General features: G+C 34.0%; 1 protein-coding gene across 1 annotated transcript in view; it reads left to right on the top strand.

Annotated features, from left to right (window-relative positions):
* TINAG (tubulointerstitial nephritis antigen) overlaps window positions 1–21,243 on the top strand; it is a 97,938-nt gene extending 76,695 nt beyond the window's left edge. Inside the window, exons 10-11 of the mRNA XM_063098033.1 lie at window positions 10,545–10,590; window positions 21,109–21,243. Coding sequence (XP_062954103.1) covers window positions 10,545–10,590; window positions 21,109–21,243 — 181 coding nt within the window. The remainder of the gene's footprint in view (window positions 1–10,544; window positions 10,591–21,108) is intronic.
* The last annotated feature ends 840 nt before the right edge of the window (window positions 21,244–22,083 follow it).

Below are 22,083 nucleotides of genomic sequence, written 5' to 3' on the forward strand. Positions count from 1 at the left end.
TACCGGTCATCTTTTTAAAATAAAAATACCAATGACATTCTTCACAGAAATAGAAAAGGCAATCCTAACATTCATATAGAACAACAAAAGACCCCAAATAACCAAAGCAATCCTGAGCAAAAAAAGTTAAGCTGGAGGCATTACACTTCCTGACTTCACACTATATTACAAATCCATAGTAACAGAAACAGAATAGTACTGGCATAAAAACAGACACGTGAACAATGGAATAGAATTGAAAACTCAAAAATCAACCCACATATTTACAGCCAACTGATCTTTGACTGAGGCATCAAGAACATACATTGGGGAAAGACCGCCTCTTCAATAAATGGTGCTGGGAAAACTAGACATCCATTTGTAGAAGAATATGACTCGATCCGTACTTTTCACCATATACCAAAATCAAGTCAAAATGAATTAGAGACCTAAATATAAGGCCTGAAACTTTAAAACTCCTAGAAGAAAACATCGGGAAAATGCTCCAGGATTTAGGACTGGTCAATGACCTTATGAATGACACCTCAAAAGCCAAGGCAACAAAAGAAAAAAAAAAAAAGCAAATAGAATTATATCAAACTAAAAAGCTTATGCACAGCAAAGGAAACAATCAGTAGAGTGAAAAGTTATCCTACAGAATGGGAGAAGATATTTGCAAAATACGCCTCTGACAAGGGATTAATATCCAGGATATACAAAGAGCTCAGACAACTTTACAGTGAAAAAGCAAATAATCCAATTAAAAAATGGGCAAAGGACCTGAATAGACATTTCTCAAAGGAAGACATACAAATGGCCAACAGGTATATGAAAAATGCTGAACATCACTAATCATCAGGGAAATGCAAATCAAAACCACTTTGAGATATCATCTCACCCCAATCAGACTGGCTATTATAAAAAAGACAGAGACTAACAAACGCTGGTGAGGATGTGGAGAGAAAGGAATCCTCCTGCACTGTTGGTGGGACTGAAAATTAGTACAACCATTATGGAGAAGAGTACGGAGTTTCCTTAAACAACTACAGATAGAACTTCCATATGATTCAGCTACCCCACTCCTGGGGATATATCCAGAGGATTGGAAAACATCAGGTTGAAGCAACACCTACACTCCCATGTTTATTGCAGCTCTATTTACAACAGCTAGGTGATGGAACCAACCTAAGTGTCCATCGATGGATGACTGGATAAGGAAAATTTGGTATATATACACAATGGAATACTACTCAGCCATAAAAAAGAATGAAATTCTACCATTTGCAACAACATAGACGAGCTTGGAGAAAATTATCCTAAGTGAAACAACCCAGGTACAGAAAGAGAAATACCACATGTTCTCACTCATAAGTGGGAGCTGAATCCATAAATAAACAAATGAACAATAAAGAGAGGTAGAGAGAAAGAAAGAAACAAAAAATCACAGTAATACATCAAACTTTTAGAAAACTAGAGGTGGAAAAGGGGAGGAGAGGGAGAAAGGGAGCGGGTTAATGAGAGATTGGTCAATGGACACAAAGAATGATTGTGTATTGTAATGATGGATAAGGCAATTATACTGATGTAACCACCACACATTCTATACAATTATTGAAAATCAATGTTGTACCCCAGATGTATGTATAAGTAAGGTTGCTTCTGACTTCTCTCAGTCAACCTGGGTTTGGATTGATTGTCCCTTAAAAGAACATGTGCTGGGTCATGACAATACATATGCATGCAGCACATGATACAAGGTTACCATTTCAGAATCTAAGATCAGGATTTTATCCTATGCTACAGAAACAGCATATATATGACAATTCTGATGAATGAATAAACCCGGAGTTTTTATTAAAAGATTTCCTTTGCTGTGGCAATTTAAAATGTCTTTTCTGCACAGAAACTTCTAGGATATTACTGACTACTTTAATAACACCAAAGAGAAGGTCAGCCCAAGTCTGTGCTACAATAAGAAGAGAAGGGTTGCAGAAAAAACAAATTTTGCAGATGATGAATGAGTACTACCTGTGATATTAAGTGACAACTTTGATTTACTTTGATCTTCAAAATAAATGCATTAAATATTATTCTTCTCCAGCCCCATCATTGTAATAATAATGTTCATTATATTTCTGGATACAAATTGATGCAATAAATGAAAGCTTGATTAGAGAATTCCTAATTTACTTTTTTTAATTTATTTACTTTTTAAATGAAACATTTGTACACATTTATGGGATACAGAGTTATATTTCAATACATATATACAATGTGTGATGGTCAATTCAGGATGGTTAGCATATTTAAAATCTCTAAAAGTTATCCTTTCTTTGTGAGGAAAACATGTGATCTCGTCTAGCCATTTGAGAACATACAATAAATTATTGTTAATTATAGCTGCCTAACACTGCTGTATACCATTAGAACTTATTTTTCTTATCTAACTGTAATTTTGTGTCCATTAACCAACCTCCCATTATCCCCTGTACCCTCTCTCCTTCTCAGCCTCTGTTAACCACAGTTCTACTCTCTACTTCTAAAAGTTCAACTTATTACTATTATTACTTTTAGTTCTCACATATGAGTGAAAACATGCAATATTTATCTTTCTGTGACTGACTTATTTCACTTAATGTTTTCCAGACTCGTCTGTTTTGCCACAAATGACAGGATTTCATTTTTTTTTTCATGGCTGAATAGTATTCTATTGTGTATATATACCACATTTTCTTTTTCCATTCATCTGTCGATGGACACTTAGGTTGATTCTACATCTTGGCTGTTGTGAATAGTGCTGCAATAAACGTAGCTGTGCAGATATATCTCCAGTATGCTAATTCTCTTTCCCTTGGATAAGTACCTAGCAATGGGATTGCTGGATCATATGGTAGTTTATTTTTAGTTTTTTGAAGAACCTCCAAACAATTTTCCATAATGGCTGTGCACCAGCAGTGTGCAAGTCTTCCCTTTTTTCCACATCCTTACCAATACTTATTATCTTTTGTCTTTCTGATAATAGACATTCTAACAGGTGTGAAATGCTATCTCATTGTGGATTTAATTTTCATTTCTTTGAGAATTATAGATGTTGATCATTTTTTTCATATACCTATTGGCCATTTGTATGTCTTCTTTTGAGAAATGTCTATTCAGGTAATTTGCCCATTTTTAATCAGGACATTCCTTTAATGACCTGTTTTCCACGTCTCCAACATCAAAGGACTGAAGCTTTCCCTTACAGTATATTTTCATCATATTACCCTAGTTAATTGCCATTTATAATGATAGATTTTTTTCTTTCCCCAGTACATTTCACATGGTTTTTGATATATTAACACATATTCTGTCAATATAGTAAATACAGAGGGGACATTCTCTTAGTTATACAACAAATCATTCTGACCAGAGCACAAGTTGGGCACAACCTTTCATCAATTTCCTCCATACTCTTTTTTATAGATCAAATTAGAAGTGATATTACACTCACAATCTTTTTTGCTTCTTGTTATATTAGGGTATGGCAGGCACTCTAAAATGTTGGTTGGATGATTAATTTTCATGCAAAAAAAAAAAGATCTTTCAGAAATCTCCATCTGTTTCTCCAACCTCTGATAAAATTTATAGCTTCTTGGCAGAACACATCAGTAAAGTTACCTAATCTTAGATTTAGTGAAGGCTGGCTTGGTTTGCATTTTGCTTAGGTAGAAAATGAAGGGGGTGGTGTGGGAAAATACCCTCATTTCATTTTGTTTTCCCATGAAGTCTGTTTTAATTCATCTTTGATCTAGCATTAATTAGCACTTTCTGATAGCTCCCTATTATATTCAACACTGCCACACTCACTGGGCATGAGCATTTTTTTTTTTAAGTGAAGATCCTAAGCGTCTCTGGTAGAACATTTATAAAGAAATAAAAGCCTGTGTGTCTTTGCCTCATTCTTACTGTGGTTATCTTTCAAACCTTTGTGTAAAGGTAGCTAATACTCTAACTGCAGTCTTACCTCTAAAAGCAAAATCCTGTATCCAAAGTAGACATATCATTGTTATCAACTTGAAGCCTGTCTGGTGGTTTCTTTATACTTGTATCTATCTAACTTTCATTTCCTTAATAAGAAGGGTTGAAGTTCATATCGGGCTCTTTGATATATTTGTTCCCTGTTTTACTCCAAAATTTCCTGTTCAAGTAGGCTGTACTGCATCAAATTTATTTGTGTGTCCACTCTTTAGAAACTTTGTTTTTTATCTGTCTGGATCTATATTCACTAACGCATAATTGGTCTACCCAGAAAACATGAACTTAAATTTCTGTTGTCAATCTATTGGGCACATGGTGGGACCCCAGAAATATCAAATCTTCAGGAGCATTGCAACAATTTTGTCTGGGTGATTCTGCTACCATGTAGTATTCCTACCATCAAAATAAAATAAAATTTTTTTCTTTTATTATTCTTGTAACTTCAGATTCTTACTTAGATGGATGTGAGACCTACTTTAAGGAATCTGATTTCTAAACTAACATGATCATGACATGTGAGTTAGGAAATAATTATTCCCATTACAGAAGAATTCTTCACTTTGCAGATTTGCTTTTTAAGAATTTCTTTTAGCAATGAACTTTCCTTGGTTCTTAGGTGTGTTACCTGTCTGAAATGTTGAAAATCTATGAATTTAAAGTGCAGAACCACTATCAGTAGTGAGAACCCAAAAGAAGATGAAGCAATTGTGTAATTAAAGTCTTAGGCAATAATAAATCAACCCAATCAACAGGAATGCATTTCTGTCTAATGTAAAGTGCACCTCAAGTTATACATATTTGATGTACCTAGTCATTCAACCTTGAAATCTTGGAGTTAATCTTGATTCCTTCCTCTCCCATTCTGTCCATATAAATTAGCCAAAAACTTCCATGATTTTTAGCTCCTAAATAGCTTTCAAATTTGTGCCCTACAATTCATCTCCACTACCAGGGTACTTCAATTCACTGGCTCAACAAATGTCTGGATTTAGGGTTATCTATGTGATAGTCACTATTCTAGATACTGAAAATACAGCTATTAAAAGAATTAACAATATTTGCTTTATGCGTCAGACAATCTTATTCAGAGTTTCATCATTTCCTACTTGAACTGAAACATTCATCGTTTGCTTCCAGCTTCCTCTCCCTGGAATTTACCCCTCACACTAACACCAGAGTTGTCCTTCTGAAACATCATTTGGATCATGCTACATCCCGTGTTTGCCCTCAGCAGACAGTTAATTTCTTCATCTGCAACCTGTGGAAATTTTCAAAACATGCTTTTTTAAAAATGGCACTTATAGAATTCTAATTATTTATATTCTTGTTTGTTTTATATTCTCCAACATCACTCCTGTTAGGTTTTCAGCTTCTTGAAGGCAAAAGATGTTTCTTCTTTGAACTAAACAGTAGTTTATTGAATAAAGGCAGGGATTAGTGGGTGAAATACGCAAGAGAATCTTCCCTTGAAAGGAATATTTATGGAAATATGAATGTTACTTTAATAAAGTTAAATCTTCAACTCTCTCTCATTTACCACGTTTAATGTGACCACCACTGTGTGTACGGACCTCAATGGCAAAATCTACCAAAACCAAGGGAGAGAAAAAAATGATCATTTAAAATCTTATCCAAGTTAGGTATTCAGTTTCAATAATTTTACTATTTAGACATAGCTTAAACTAAGGTTTTAAGAAGGTTAGTATTGTTTAGCACGGGTATCTAAAAAGAACAATATCCCTCTTAAAGGGATCATGTATAAAGATATTCATAACCTCAGAAATAGAAAATCTTATATCATTCTTTTATGGGTAAACACAGACTAATGTAGAAAGGCGTGAGTGCTCAGGCACCTTCAGGGAATGTGGTACATGGGTTAGGAGCTTTCCAGATATTTTTAGAATCAGTATTTCCCCAGGTGTCACTAAATTTTGAGAGAAAGAAGTATTCATAGGTTGCAACAAGTAACCCAAACAATTTAATTTAATGAAGTAGGAAAAAAATCCAAAAGAACAGTATAAAGTTCAAATTAAGTGGATTCCCTTGAGGCAAGAAAAGCCAGTATCAAGATCTCAAGCTTGTGAATCCACTGTTCAACTTGTTTTGAATTAGCAGGGTTATGGAAACGATCTCAGAAGAGTAAAGCTTTGATATGTTTTAACAAATGCTTATACATAATTCTTAAAATGAAGAGGTATGTGTGAAGGAAAATAGAGTGTAAATAATTATGTTTAGAGTAATTATGAGTGTAACATAGATCCTCATGTCCTCAATGACAGCCATTGACTTACAAGAGGACGTTGTGAAAATATACACATATTTCTAGAATTTTCAGCCTTTGGGCATAATGGAAAGCAAAAGTACAGTACCGCAGTTCAGGAACATATATATATTAGGGAAAAATATCCACCAACCATCAGGAAGAGAAGAGCTCTCTGCTGTAAGTGAATAATATAAGTAGTCTTCTTGCTTAGCACTAGTTAATGTTTATTTTTGTTTAGATAAAGGTTTTAATCATGTGAATTTGCTATAGTACCAATGGAAAATCACTGGGGAAAAGTAATTTTTCCTAGTCTATCAGAGGATAAGATATTTAGAAAACAGCCACAGTTCTATTTCTTTACAATACCCCATTGCGACTCTATGGGATATATGATTACCATCTTAGGAACTGTCTAGAGAACATAGAAGAGAGAAAAGATAGCTGAAGGTCGCAGTGCAAGTGTTCAATCCTGTGATGGATGGACCTTCCTTGTTTTTTGACACAGAGGCTGTAACATGGGTAATCTGCACAATAGCTTCTGTGGTGATATTTTTCTGTGCATGATATTTTCTTTCCATTTGAATTTTGCATAAAGGTCAACATCCTTTGTTTAAAATTTTCTTTCAGAAGCATCCTAGTCTCTGAAACTATTAGATTCAGCTGCCTTATTTTTCTTTTCCTCTATCACCTCCATTTGATGACTTGATTTATTTGATTTGCTGTCCATTTTGAGAAGGCTTATAGTAATCTGAATGCTATTGTTCTTTCTGGGTTTAAAATGACTGGTATTTTAAATAAGCATCTTAAAGTTATAATAAACACTCTTCTTGAAAAAAATTTACAGCACTTCCAAAGAGTTGATAGATTTACGATGTAAGAGTTATTGCTATCTTTTATAAAATTGACAATATTGTTTTACTAATCATAAAATATATAGAAACATCGTGAAAAATATTGGTAATTGAACAGAAGTAAAAGTGATAGTTTGTATTTCTTAAAAGTCTCTAAACTAAGGCAGTTTATTCACATTTAGCTTACTCAGTGATACTAGAATAAGAAAAAGTATACAGCTACAAATTCAAGCGCCTCTTATAGTTTGTGAGGAAATGTTCTGTTTTCTTAGAGTTAGTCTCTGACCTGTTGGTAATGAAATTATGTATAGTCATTATTTTGCTAAATCTTAACCCCTTATACAATAGATCTTCATTCCCCCAAACACTGTTTCAGTATTTCCAAGAGTCCCCAGGAGTATCAAATGGGATTATTGATAAATGTAGTATTTATTTCATCATTTATTTTTCCTGTATGCCTTGTCTATTCTTTCTATTAAATATTACATTGTTCTCCCATGTACCATCTTTAATGCACTAGAGCTCAAGAAGTTCAAAAGATCTTACAAAGTGGGAAAGAAACCTTTATCACTTTTGGTGTTACTCTCTATTTGAGTGTTGTTAAAGTGTTCAATAAACTATACAGAATTTTTAGTGAAATATCTGTTTTAGGTTTTTTTTTTTTTAAATTTTATTTTGTCGATATACATTGTGGCTGATTATTGCTCCCCATCACCAAAACCTCCCTCCCTCCTCCCTCCCCCCCTCCCCCCCAACAATGTCCTTTCTGTTTGCTTGTCGTATCAACTTCAAATAATTGTAGTTGTTATATCTTCTTCCCCCCCCTGGTTTGTGTGTGTGTGTGTGAATTTATATATTAATTTTTAGCTCCCACCAATAAGTGAGAACATGTGGTATTTCTCTTTCTGTGCCTGACTTGTTTCACTTAATATAATTCTCTCAAGGTCCATCCATGTTGTTGCAACAAGTCTGACTTGCTTCTTCCCCAGCTCCAAACTCAACTGAGTCCTGTGTGGAAGCTGAGTTTGGACATATCTGAGTGACAGAAGACAAACTTTACAAGCAATTGCTACTCTTCCCTTTTGATCAAGGCTTTATTACTGAGTCAAACCTGTCCTGCCTGTATACCTCTTTCTTTATTGGGCGTTCTTTCTCAGGAGTCTCCTTAGTGGCTTACACAGGGCTGTCTCTAACTTCTCACCATACCTGATAGGATCTCAGATTTGAAGTCCTTCTCCTGCATGTATAATCTCAAAGATTCTTTAGAATCTTCTTATTTAGTCTTGGATTTCATATTTTACGTAAATAGCTAACATAACTGGTAGACAGACTACTTGCAAGGAAGTACGATTTAGTGATAAAGGCTTTCTAAAATTGTTATGATAGCTATCATAAATGAATAAAAAATGAATGACTGGAGATTTCAGATGTGATTTGAAATCACATAACAGTTCATAAAAAAGAACAGAAAAACCTTTGAATATTTTGGGGTACTTTTGATTGGTATATTTTTCAATGATGATGGCTTTTTATGAAAAGTTACAAGTAAGTAAATGCAACTATAAAACAGCAAAATGGTTTTGGAAATTAAACAAGTTTCAACTCATGCATGAAACTGCTCAAAGTGTTTGCAACAGTGTACCCTGGTGCAGCAGAGAACAAAATGAGATGGCAGTCAGAGCAATTACCCCTCCAGACTTTATCAGTAAAATGTAGAAAGTGAATTCGTTCTTTAGAGTTTTCCTACCCCTAAAATTACTTGTTTTTTCCATTTTGGGTGCTACTGGATTCAAAAGCATTATATATTTTCTTGAAATTCCCAAGAACCCTACCATAACAGGTAATCTCAAGGCAAAACCTCCATGCTGTGGTGTCATTATTCTATTCTGTACCCTGCTAAAACAGGCTTATGCAAACTGACATTTTGGAAAATATTTCAATAACAAATTTGTATCTCTTCTAGGAATGTTTGTACTGTAATAGTAAACCATGATTTAACTTAAAGGATCTCTGATGTTGGGATTTTGGATATTAGTGATAGGTTAATGGGGTGATATGTGGGTAAAATTAATACCATTCTCACAACCCATCAAATTAAATGAAAATGGTACTTGATGCACTTTCTCCCCTGAAAACTGATGTTCAGGACACACTGTAGCAGGAGGCTGTAAGAGAAAAGTGCGCACTGAAATTAAGGCTGTGGAGGCAGAAATAATTTTGTAATTACCGGGAGCCAAATGTGAGGATCACCCAGGAAACACCATCCAACACAAAGTCAGAGAAGTGCTCTGTGTCTATTACAAATAACAGAGGATTTATAGAAAGAAAAAGACTGAAGAAAGCAGAACCAAAGAACAAAAAGTTACATTTCAAAGTTACTTTCCTTGTCAGGTGGGGAAAGGGAGACAGAACAGCAGGAAAATAACTGATTAGTTAACATCGGGTTACTTCAGGTTATCTTTTTTGTGTAAGGATTAAAGCAGAGAGAACTTCATTATCATACCTACTAAAGATTTAAACTGGCCTGTTAGGGAAATTGGCTGTTATTTCTTCCTCCTGATTTCTCAGAAGGTAAGACCACACCTATGTGATTTGGAGCTTAGCAGGGATACCTTTATTTTGATATTTAGTGCAGGAACTTAGTCCAAAACAATGGCCTCCTACAATTTTTACTTAACAAAAGCAATATAATATATTAAGAAGAACATGAGATTTGGAGTCCTGTCTCAACATTTTCCACCATGTGATCTTGGATAGTCTCCATTATCTCAGTAAATAGAACATGTTAATAATACCTATGTCACTGAGTTTAGTCAGGAAAAAAATATGTACTGTAGGTTCAGATTTTTATGGACTGTTTATGTGCCACATTGAAAATGGACCAATACTAGCAATATAGAATTCGTTTTCCATATGTACATGTGTATACAGAAATTTTACATGTTAGGTACATAACCACTTTACAAAATATGGTATATGAATATTTTTACCTAAACTCCCTCATCTACAACAATTATCTGCATTTCCATTATGGTTTTTATCAGTAGTCTTGGAGATTTTTAGTATATACCATTTAGGGGAGAGTTTCAGAGGGCTACATGTCGAGGGGACGTATCTTAAGTATGGCAAAACCTCTGCACTCCAGTTTCCTTAGGACTTCTTTCCTTTGGTGGATGAGTTTGATTTCAAGCCATTTGGATATAGATGAGTCCCTTCTGTGCACATAAATAATGCTACTGTGAAGAAGAAAACTACATTAGCACACTTGCTGGAGGGCAATAATGACATTTCCACTATAAAACAGGGTGGGACAAAAGGAAAATACTAAGGATATAGGAATGACAATGATTTGCATTATCTTAGGATACAAATCAAACATTTTTAACCACACTAGTACTTATCATTATTATTATTATTATTATTATTATTTATAGGTGGGGCAAACTGAGAGGAGCACAAGGGAAGAAAGAAAAATTTTGGGTATGTAACTCTTTCCATTTGAATTCCTTCTGTGAAGCAAATACTTCAGAATCTTCTGTGTCCCTGCTCCCTGCTTTGTATTGTTTGGCCATATCCTAAGTCAATGTCATATCATTTATAACATTGGTGTTTTCTCCAGCAAAATACTAATCATGATCATTTATATCATCATAATAGTTTTCCTCAACTCCTATTATTTCAAATTGTAAAAGAAGAATTAGTATTTTTTTCCAAATTAAGAATCAACAGGACAACTTTTTGCTTCATTAATCCATATTAAACTTAAAGTAATGCTTAGATTTCCTTTGTATATGAGGTAACTTCAGAACGTTCATGGAAAGATTCGTATTTTCTTTTAATTCTCTTTTTCCACAAACTTTTTGAAGTATCCCTCTATGCATATATGTCAACCAACTTGATGCCTTTGTTATGTTAGTCTAGTCACAAAAATACCAAAAAGTCACAGGTCAGAAATAATTTGAAGAACATTAGAACATATTACCTCAAATATTCAGTTGATTACAATGATCTTGGTCAATTGTCTCAAGTCCTTATTACACACACACACACACACACACACACACACACACACACACACACACACACACATAGGGGTTTTTTTTGCAGAAATAGAATAAAGTCTAGGTGGTGATACTTATCATGGAATTTAAATTTGAATGTACGCAGTAGACGGCATATTATAGCTTACAAAAAAGTAGGTTATTAAAATTTGGTATTATGTTTTTAAGTAGCAGGATTCTTTTTTGTATTTAAACTGAGCTTTTTAAAAAAATCATTTCCTCATTAAGCTTGAAGTAGCCAGAAATTTACAATAATATCCAATAGTTAGAATAAATAAATTGTGAAAGAGGTTGTGTTATTTGAATACCTACAATTCAGTTTCTGTGTGGGATTTTTATTAAATGAATTTGAATGATTATCTCATAATATAATATTTAGAGACAAAAACGAGTTATTTGATTAATGTATTTAACTCATGACAGTTCTTAGCACATAGCACTATATAGCTGTTTGTCAAGTGAATATAAATAAATGTGCAAAGGAAACACTTTCTGATTCTCTCATCCTCAACCTGATCATTTCCTCTCTAGAGCCCCCTCGGTGCTATACACTCATGTACACACACACACCACACATGTGCACACTCATACATACACAAACTCATTCTCATATATTCAACACAAGCATGCACACTATCCTTTTTAAGTATTTTGTTGCAGTTACTATCAATTCTCAGCTTACTACTTATCAAAAATTTTCAATGAAAACTTTATTTTATATGGGTAGGAGCAGGATTTTTTTCTGTTGTGATTCTTTTGAATAAATGTTGAATGTAAGTGGTAGAAATAAGAGAATCATACTGAAATTTATAAAATTTTATTAAATTGCATAGTTTGTTTGGCTTTTTACTTCACTAAACTCTATACTCATCTTGGGCCAGGATTATATTTGCCTTATTTACCAATGTATTCCAAGGGCAAAGTATAGTTGTTATCAGGCACAGGTCCAGCTGCCTGCTCCCTTTCAAAAACAAACCACTCAAAAGTCAGTGTTGGTGAAAATGGAAGTCAGTTTTAATTCAGAAATAACGGTGACCTGAGGAGAGATGTTAGGCTAACCCATGCCTCTGGCAAACCTGAAGGAAAATGGCCAGACAAAAACCATCTCAAAGATTCAAATTTACTGAGGGGTTTTTAAAGAGGGGGCTGAGGGAATGGAACGTGGTAAATGAAAAGCAGGAGGGAGGGTGACCTGACTGTGGGAGCTCAGTGCAAGGAGCCAGGTGCAAGGTCTTACCAAGGCCCCATCTGTTTTCTGCTCCCATCCTTGCTGTTACCTGCTGGAGCGGTGGAATCAGCATAGCTTTACTGATGTCTTTCTTGGTTTCCCAGGGCTTGAATAGTACGTGCAATTCTGCAGCTCCAGGCTGACTGGAAAACAACTTTACATTCATGTGAATAATGTCACATTGTCCCATAACCAAGGTTCATGATGTCAAATAACCATGGAACAAGAGGGAAGTCAGCAAAATGCATGGCATGAAAAAAAACTGTGTCCTTTTAAAATCTTTTAGAGACCATGAAACTTTAGCTCCCAACATGGCTTCAGTCCTGCTCATTCCAACATAGTGACTGGTACATAGTGGGAATATAGACAATATTCGTTGAGTGACTGAATAACTTTAATGTATGCATTCAGGAAAAACTGGTTAAGTTGCCAAAATAGTTTTATTTTGTATAAACTTCATAGTGGTTTAATTAAAATATGAAATCTTTAAGTACTGTTGTACTGATTTGTAAAGAATTGTGAAGGGTTTGAGGTGTTATCCCACTATAAATATACATATATACATACACTTGGGTCAGCAGTAAAGAGATCTTAATTGATGCTCACGACCAGATCAACAGGCAGAGTAGCATCTCAGCATCACAGCATGGGTTCCCCACACCTTAGTCTTGCAGGTGAAGTGATGTGATAAGAGCCAATGGAATTTTTTTACACAAGTAGCAGTATACATCCCTCAAGTGAGGGACAGAGAATTAATTTTCTTTATATAGAGGACAGAAACAGGCAGATTCTTCCTTTCCTGAAAAAAAAGAAAAAAGCTTTTATTTCATTAAGGTTAGACGAAATGATCTTGTATTCTCATTCTAACCTGTAGGAATATAAACATGTCTTTCCAAGGGCCAGATAAACACCAGGCAGTGTTGCCAAATGCTGGGCTTAATCTCTTTTGACATGTAAATACCGAGGGAAATAATGTTTCAGTACCTCTGGCACCGTGGGTTTTAATTTAGGATCCTGTCTGTGCTCTAACTCTTTGGTCCTCTTGGGGAATTAAGAGAAGTTTTATTATCCCTTCAGATCAGTTTGACTAACTAGACAAATAGCTATAGATCTAATTCTCGTGGCATGTGAAGAGTAAAATATTTCTGGGAGAAGTGAAAGCAAACATTCTCTATCTTTATATTACATGCATTTTATGTGGGTCAGGAGACTAGAATTTTTTGTAAGAGCACTGAGAAACCCAGGGAAGTTTTATTTCCTCACAATTATATATGGATATTTCAAAATATTTACAAATAAGCCTAAAACATAGGCCTATTTGTATAAAAAAAAATAAATGAATAGCTTCCACTACTAAGGGAAATGTAATAGATAGCAACAAGCCATGAATTCCACTAAGTAGGTAGAAAAGAACAACAGACTTTCCCAAACTTGTGTTTTTAAAGAAACAAGAGAGCTGAATCTGGAGAAGATTTCTGTTTGGAGCATTTGGTAGGTCTGGGCATAGGCTGAGGATTTGGTTTGTAATAGGCAGAGAGAACCTCTAGGAGAAAGAGAATCCAGCTGAATTGGAATCTAGAGGTACCCAAAACACACAGCCATTTCTTCCCATGTAATATTCACAGCATACTGGAGTAGAGTGAGAAGCTAAGAAGCAGAGATGAAAAAATCAGAGTAAAATCTTCTGCAGCATTGCAGAGCCTGTGGAGAGTCCCACCTAAATAGAGCCTGAAACCAACATGATGGGTATAGTCTTCTAAATATTTGAAATCAGGTATGGACTGAATTTAACAAAAGCTTTTCTCTAGCTTGGACCCAAGTCCATTCCTAACTGAGGGACCAGACTAAGGTGCTCAGCTCTTCTCATATCTCTCTACACAAAGAAAATGCTAACCTTCTTTTGTAAAATATAAATCTAATTGCAGTTTCTTTAATTATTATAACAAAATATCACTTTAAATACATTTAAAAATTATGTGACAGGCAAAGCAGAAAAGCATGACCAATAATCAAGGGAAAAACTATCAATAGAAACAATAGATGACACTTTACAGCTATGCTTTAAAATAACTATTATAAAAAACAGTAAGAAAAATATCTGGAATCATAGTGGCTAAGTTTTCCAAATTAAGAAAATGATACCCAGACATTTCATGATCAAACAGCTGAAAATAAAAATAAAGTGGAAAATTTTAAAACAGTCAGAGTTTTAAAATGACAAATTACCTTTAAAAAAAAAGCAGGATGAAGACTGATAGATGACCTTCAACAGAAAAAAATGGAAGGCAGATGACAAAACGACATAGTTAAAGTGCCAAATAAGATAATTAGTAATAATAATTATGATGATGAAGAAACACCTGACAACCTAGAACTTTATGGTGATGATAACTTTCCTCAAAATGAAACTAAAATTAAGACATTTTTAGACAAACAAAAGCAATACAGGTTAAAAATGATATAAAGCTAAAGTTACAGAAAAAAGAAAAATATATGAATATTTTAACATATCTCACTTGGTATCTCATAGAAAAAGCAGCTAAAATATAAATATAGAAGATTAGAAAAACTATCAACCAGCTTTATGTAATTGAATTTCATAGGATATTACACACAAATATTGATGAATATACATTCTCTTCAAATGCACATGAAATATTTGCCAAAATTGACCATACACTTGGCCATAAGGCAAGTTCAATAAATTCAAAAGAATGAAATTACACAGAATATACCACGTCAAAAATTTTGTTATTTAGGTAAAGCAGTGCTGAATTTAATAGAAAATGCATACAATAGGGGAAAAAAGAGGTAAAACTGATGCATGCATTTTTTAAAAGTTTAAAAATAGTGATTCAATAAGCTAAGAAAACCCAAACCCAAGATAAATAAAAATGAAAGAAATAATGAAGAGAAGAGCAGAAATCCATGAAAAAGAAAGCAGACATAAAACAGAGAAAATCAACAAAGCAAAGAGTTGATTCTTTGAAAAGATTAAATTCCTAGGAACACTAAAAAAGAAACACAAAGGAAAAAAAAAGTTACCACAGAAATGAAAAAAAAAGAGAACATTACTGTAGACTCAGTAGATATTAAGTAGGTAATAAGAGGACATTATGAAAAAGTTACGCCAATATATTTGGAAATACAGATAAAATGTATAAATTCCTTGGAAAATAAAATTTATCAAAACTCACACAAGGTGAAAATAGAAAGCCTAAACAGTTACAGAACTATTTGAAGAAATTGACTCTGTATTAAAAAAACTCTCACAAAGAAATTAAGGCTCAAAAGACTTCACTAGTAAATTTTTCCAAACATTTAAAAGAATAAATAAAACAAATTTTACATCAAATCCTTTTAAAAAATAGAAAATAAGGAACAGTTCCCAACTCATTTTATGAACCAGCATCATGATACCAAAACCAAAACTTGATGGGAACAATACAAAAAAGAAAAAAATACTGGACAATATCTCTCATAAACATAAAATTTGAAACAAAATGTTACAATTAAGAAATACATTAAAAAGATAATACATCATGACCAAATGAGGTTTATCCCAAGAATGCAAATTAAAATCCATCAATATAGTTCATCACATTATCAGAATCAAGGAGAAAAAATGTCATAAGATTATCTTAAGTAGTGCAGAAAATGCATTAACAAAATTCAGCACCTGAATTAGTGTTCCATTGTTATGCAACAAATGATTATAGCAGATTAAAACAACATGCCCTTATTATCCCAGAGCTTCCGTGGGTTAGAAGTCCAGTCAACTTAACAGGGTCCTCTGTTCAGGATCTCACACAGGCATATTCAAAATGTTGACTGGGCTGTGTTCCTTTGTGGAACTCAAGGTCCTCTTCCAAGTTCGCACGGTTGTTAGCAGAATTCAGTTCCTGTTGTTGTGGGGCCAAATCTCCATTTTCTTTAGGGCTACTCTAAAGTCATAAAGGATGCTTAAAGTTTCTTCCACATGGCCCCCTCACAGATACTCTCACAGGTCCTCTCACAACACAGTAGCTTTGCTGTTCCCAATGGTCATCTTCAAGACCATTAGGAAAACCAAAATTTCTAACTTCTAGACCCTCTTTTAAAGGACTTCCTGATTAAGTTAGGCTTATGCAGAATCATCTTTGTTTTAATTAACTCACAGTCAATTGATTGAGGATTTGAATTACATCTTCAAAATTCCTTCCATTTTGCCATATGACAAAACCTATTCACGGTAAAGACATCTCATTATATTATACAGGACCGATCCACACCCAAGGGGATGGGATTATATACAGCATGTACACACCATGTACACCAGGGAGCAGGAATCTTGGGGGCCCTCTTAGATTTCTGCCTGCTGTAGAACCCATTCATGACTTAAAAGCTCAGCAAATTAGGAATAAAATGGACCTCCTTTCATTTTACACAGTGTATCCTCAAAAACCCTACAGCTAACTTCAAAATTAATGGTAAAATACTGAAAACTCATTTTTAATAATTTAAAAATGATGCATGAATATTTATTGTTATCATAATTATTTTACTAGAGGTTCCATCTAGTGCAGTAAAGCAAGAAAAAGAAATAAAGAAGTTTGGAAACAATTACAACTGACATTACTTGAAGGTGATATGATTATGTATACAGAAAATCCAAAAATCTAGAAATGAAAATGAACTATTAGAAATAAAAAAGCATATTTAGCAAAGTTTCTGAATATAACCTCAATATACTAAAATAAATTATATTTATACAGAGTAGCAAGAAACAATTGGAAATTGAAATTAAAAATACTACCTAGCAAGACATAACTATTTAAAAACCTTGGAAACATTTTAATGAAAGTTGTGCAAGACTTTTACAGTCCTAAAAGAGATTGAAGAAAACCCAGTCTACATAAAGGAAGAGATACACCATGTTCATGATTTGGAAGGCTCCTTATTGACATGTTGATTGTCCCTGAGTTGATCTATAAATTCAGTGAAATCCTAATCTAAGTCCTAGCAGATTTTGTGTGTGTGTGTGTGGGGGGGGGAACTATATTGAAAAAACGATTCTAACTTTTATATGGAAATGCAAAAGATCTACAGTACCTAAGACAACCTCAGTGGAGAAGAACAAAGTTGGAGGACATAGACTACCAGATTTCAAGATGCAATATAAAGCTACAATAATTAAGATAGCATTTATTAACATAAGAATAGAGAAATAAATTGATTAATAAAATAAATAGTCCAGATATTGAAGCACACAGTTACTTGTTTTAAAACAGACATCACTGCATTTCAATCGAGAAAGGGGAGTTTTTGTAGTACATAGTGCTAAAGAAGGGGTTGGCAAATTTTTTCTATAAAGGGCCAGATGGTAACTATTTCAGGCTTTGAGGGACACATACAGTCTCTGCCATATATTAGACATAAAAAAAATCATGCAACTTTTAAAAAATGTAATCAAAACAAACAAATAAAATACTCTTAGCTCATGAGCTATTCCAAAAAAGGCTGCTGGCCAGATTTGGTCCATGAGCCCTAGTTTTGCCAATGCCTGTGCTATAGAAATTGTATATACATGTGAAAAAAATAAATCTGGACCCCTACCTCACAAAATACACACAGAAATAATTTGATATGGGGCATAGACCTAAATGTGATTGCAAGATAATAGTTTCTGGAAGAAAACATAGGCAGATATTTTAATGATATCCATTAGGCAAAGCTTTCTTAAACAAGACACAGAATAATGAACTTCATAAGGAAAAAAATAAATCAGACCACATTAAAACAAGAACAACTATTCAAAAAACAGCATTATGAGACAGAAAAAGTAAGCCAAAGACTGAGAGAAAATTATCTATCTATCTTTCTATCTATCTATCTATTCATCCATCCATCTATCTAGAAAGATATCTGGTAAGAACTCACATATAGAATATGTAGAAAGTCTTACAAATATATAGGTAGACAAAAATGGAAGAAAAGTCTTAAACAGGCACTTTAGAAAAAGGATATCAAAATGGCCAACAGACATATAAAAAGGTATCAATGTATTAGTTATCAGGGAAATGCAAATTAAAACTACAATGAGATACAACTGAATTGGTTAAAACTGAAAGGATTGATAATACCAAGTGTGGATAAGGATGTGGAGTTAGGAGAACTTTTATACTTCTGATGAATGTGTGGATGGCACAACTACTTAATGATCATCATGTTATCCACAGGAGAATGGATAAATTGTGGTACAGTCACGCAATGAAAATAAACAGCAGTAAAATGCATGTATTTCTTATATGTGTCATAACATGGATAAATCCCAGAGACATTGTTTTGAGCTAAAGAAGCCAGACACAAAAGACTACGTACTGCATTATTTCATTATTATAAAGATCAATTATAGGAAAACCTGATGAGAGGGAAGGTGGACATTGAGAAGAAAGTGACATGGTAGACCTTCTGGGGTGCTATATGTGATTTATATCTTGCTTTCAGTAGAGATTACACAGGCATAAAAAACACATGTATAAATTCAGTAAACCACATACTTAATACATTTTAAATATGTGACTGTATCATATATCTCAATAAGATACAGTCAATATGATAAGTTAAATCTTTAGACATTTTCTCCCCTGCATTATTCCCCTTTTCTTTATAATTAAATACAAACAAATGCAGGTATTTGGAGGAAACAAACACAATAAGTGATGAAATGGAAGAATTGAGAGTAGGAAGAATGAGATTAATAAACAAAATACATGTCTTGGGGTGGTTTTTATTAGTGTTAATTTACAAAGTCCCACTCTATAAATAGGTTGCCTTTCTTGCAAACCTATAGTTAACACTCATTAGCACATAAATTTGTGTTTGCTTATAAAATCTTCACATACACTTCTCGTATTTACCAAAGACCTAATAATGAAATTTTGGATGGTAGTATTCTTTAGACATTCAATGAGAATAGGTTCAGGGCTACATAACATAGTTTCAAGAATTTAAAGATATTAATATTTCTAAGAATTTATCTCAGATTGTGAATAATTTTATTTGACTTATCAGCCTTTAGAACTATATATGTAGGAACTGACTAGGAAATATGGAAATTGGAATTTAGTTTAGTTCATTGTTGCTAAAACTCCCACACAGTTTGATGTGGTCTCATTTTCAGCTATTCAAAGTCCATTACATCTTTGAAGTTGCAAATTGAATTCATAATTTTAGACACAGCTTTGAGAGTGCTCTGTTAAGGTGTCAGAGCTGATTATAGAGGCAAAAAGCTAAATCATAAAAAGAAATTCTGATGATAATTGGCTATTTCTTAAAGCTAAAGCTATCATGACAATTTTTGATGCTGAGTGAATCTGCCAATCTCTCCCATGGTAGAAAACAGTGGAAGCTCAACGCAACACCATATGCTTTGAGAATATCAGTGTAGATCACACCGAAGAAAACTTCTCATCTTAGCCCAGTGTAGGGTGAATGTGAGGCAAATGTGGAAGCTGTTGTTGTAAAGTCTCCAATTTACTGACTTTTCTGCTGCATTTAATTCTGGGCAATTAACTCCCTTCTGTATGCCCTTTTGGCCTTCATATTTTCCGCATAATTCATGAAAGTTTTGCTTCACCATGTGCTTATTCACTCAAACTTTAAGCCCAAAAGTCCTTCTGGACCTATTCTAACTCTCTAATCATCCTCATATTTTAAAAAGAAAAAAAATAATAATAATTTTAATTTTAATTTGTATTGATTTTACTATCTGAAGATTTCTCAAATATTTTCTCTATCTCTATTTTCCCTGACCCAGTTGGGTTACCCAACTGAATTATTATAAGTGTCTACCAGGTAGTCTTCCTGCCTTTTGTCTTTACCCTCTAAAATCCAACCACCTCATATCATATAGCTTAATGCAATCAAAGCATAAACTCCCACCTTGTCCTGCTGAAAGCCATGCAGTGACTTGCCATCATCTCCACCATTATTTTATCAGTATGGATGTCCTTACCTCCCCTTCCAGCCTCATAACCTACCAATGTGCTTCTGCCTCATGCTCTAATTATAACAATTTTGTTGCTTCATTTCACTGCTTCATGCTGCTTCATGTTTTGGTGTTTATGCTTTTACTGTTTCCCTTCACCTGAATCTCCCTTCCTCCTTTTTTTAATCTGGTGAGTTTATGCTCAAGCTTTAATATGCATCTCATGTCGCATTTCTTTCATGATATCTTCCCTGAACTATGCAAATAAGCAAATGCCCCTCCTCTGACTTCAATAACACACTGGGCATATTTCTGCCTTAGCACCTGCCTTATGTTGGTCATCCTTCATTAGATTATATGCTCCCTGAACATGGAATAATATGTCATTTATTTTTGGTCTTCAGTGCCTAGGGCTGTTCATATAGTATGTGCTCTATACTTGCAGCTGTCCTCCATCTTCTGAGGTGGCATTTCAAACTCTCATGCATATAACAACTTTTGCACTCTGGAGAACTCAGAAGAGTCACACCAGTACTGACTATTGTCAACATACAAATATACACATATCAAGCTGATGAATAATACAACTGTTATTTAGAAAATATTTAGATTTTTAATGATTACAGTCTATAGGAAGTCAAAGGCATTTAAAGCTACATATGAGTTCCCTGTGTTTTTACAGACAGGATTAAAAAATACCAAAGTATAATACTTGACTTTCATTTTTTGCTTTTCTGCAGATTGCTGCCAATTCCTGGGGAAAGTCATGGGGAGAGAATGGCTATTTCAGGATTCTTCGAGGAGTAAATGAGTCTGACATTGAAAAGCTGATTATTGCAGCTTGGGGCCAATTGACAAGCTCAGATGAGCCATAACATATCATTAAATTTCCATAAGGTCATGCATTTAAATAAACTCTTAAGTTGAAGTTTAGCAAGATGATGTTCTCTGTAACAATGGAATCTTTTTCACTATGTTAATATAATATACCTGTTTTCTTGTTTTACCCCAGGATCTATGCTTCTGCTTCCTTTATATTACTTAGTATGAAAACACTAATAAAGGACAGCAGAGTGACTAACTACCTTTGAAGTTCCCAGGTTGTCCTTATTTCCCTCTCATGACAATGTCCATCTTGCCATTGGTTCTTCACAAACAGTTTGATGGCATCTGTCCTAAAAGTTCATACTACTCATTTGTAGAAATAGTGTAGTTTTTATCTTTGACCAATGAAGACTGCAGACAACAAAAACAAATTGGAAACTCACCAGTTTATCATCATTATGACTTTCTTTTTCAACCATATAACACTTTCTTAATTCAAACCTTGCTTATGTTTTGCTGCAGGCAGTGGAAATAGATTATTAATTGTTTCTCTCAATAAATTGACATTGTGTTTCTTTTCATTTGCCTAAATCTAATTTGTAATCTGGTCACAAAAGAAAAGTAACCCTCTGCAGGAAATAACTACTCTTTTTGGTACTGTGTAATGGTTTGTGATGTGGAGAAGGTGTTAAGTAATGGAGAAGCTTAAGAGGTTAACAATAGAAATACAGTCTTGACATACATGCACTCCTGTTTTGGAAAGACAGTAGTATACTTTAGTTAAAGTCTATTAAAATCAGCTGCAAAACTGTATATGGAAAGATAACATATTTACCTCCCCCAACAGCAACATGATGCCATGAATCAGAAAGAATAAATATGCTTTTATC

This window comes from Cynocephalus volans, chromosome 5, assembly GCF_027409185.1.
Source record: "Cynocephalus volans isolate mCynVol1 chromosome 5, mCynVol1.pri, whole genome shotgun sequence".
Taxonomy (NCBI): Eukaryota; Metazoa; Chordata; class Mammalia; order Dermoptera; family Cynocephalidae; genus Cynocephalus; species Cynocephalus volans.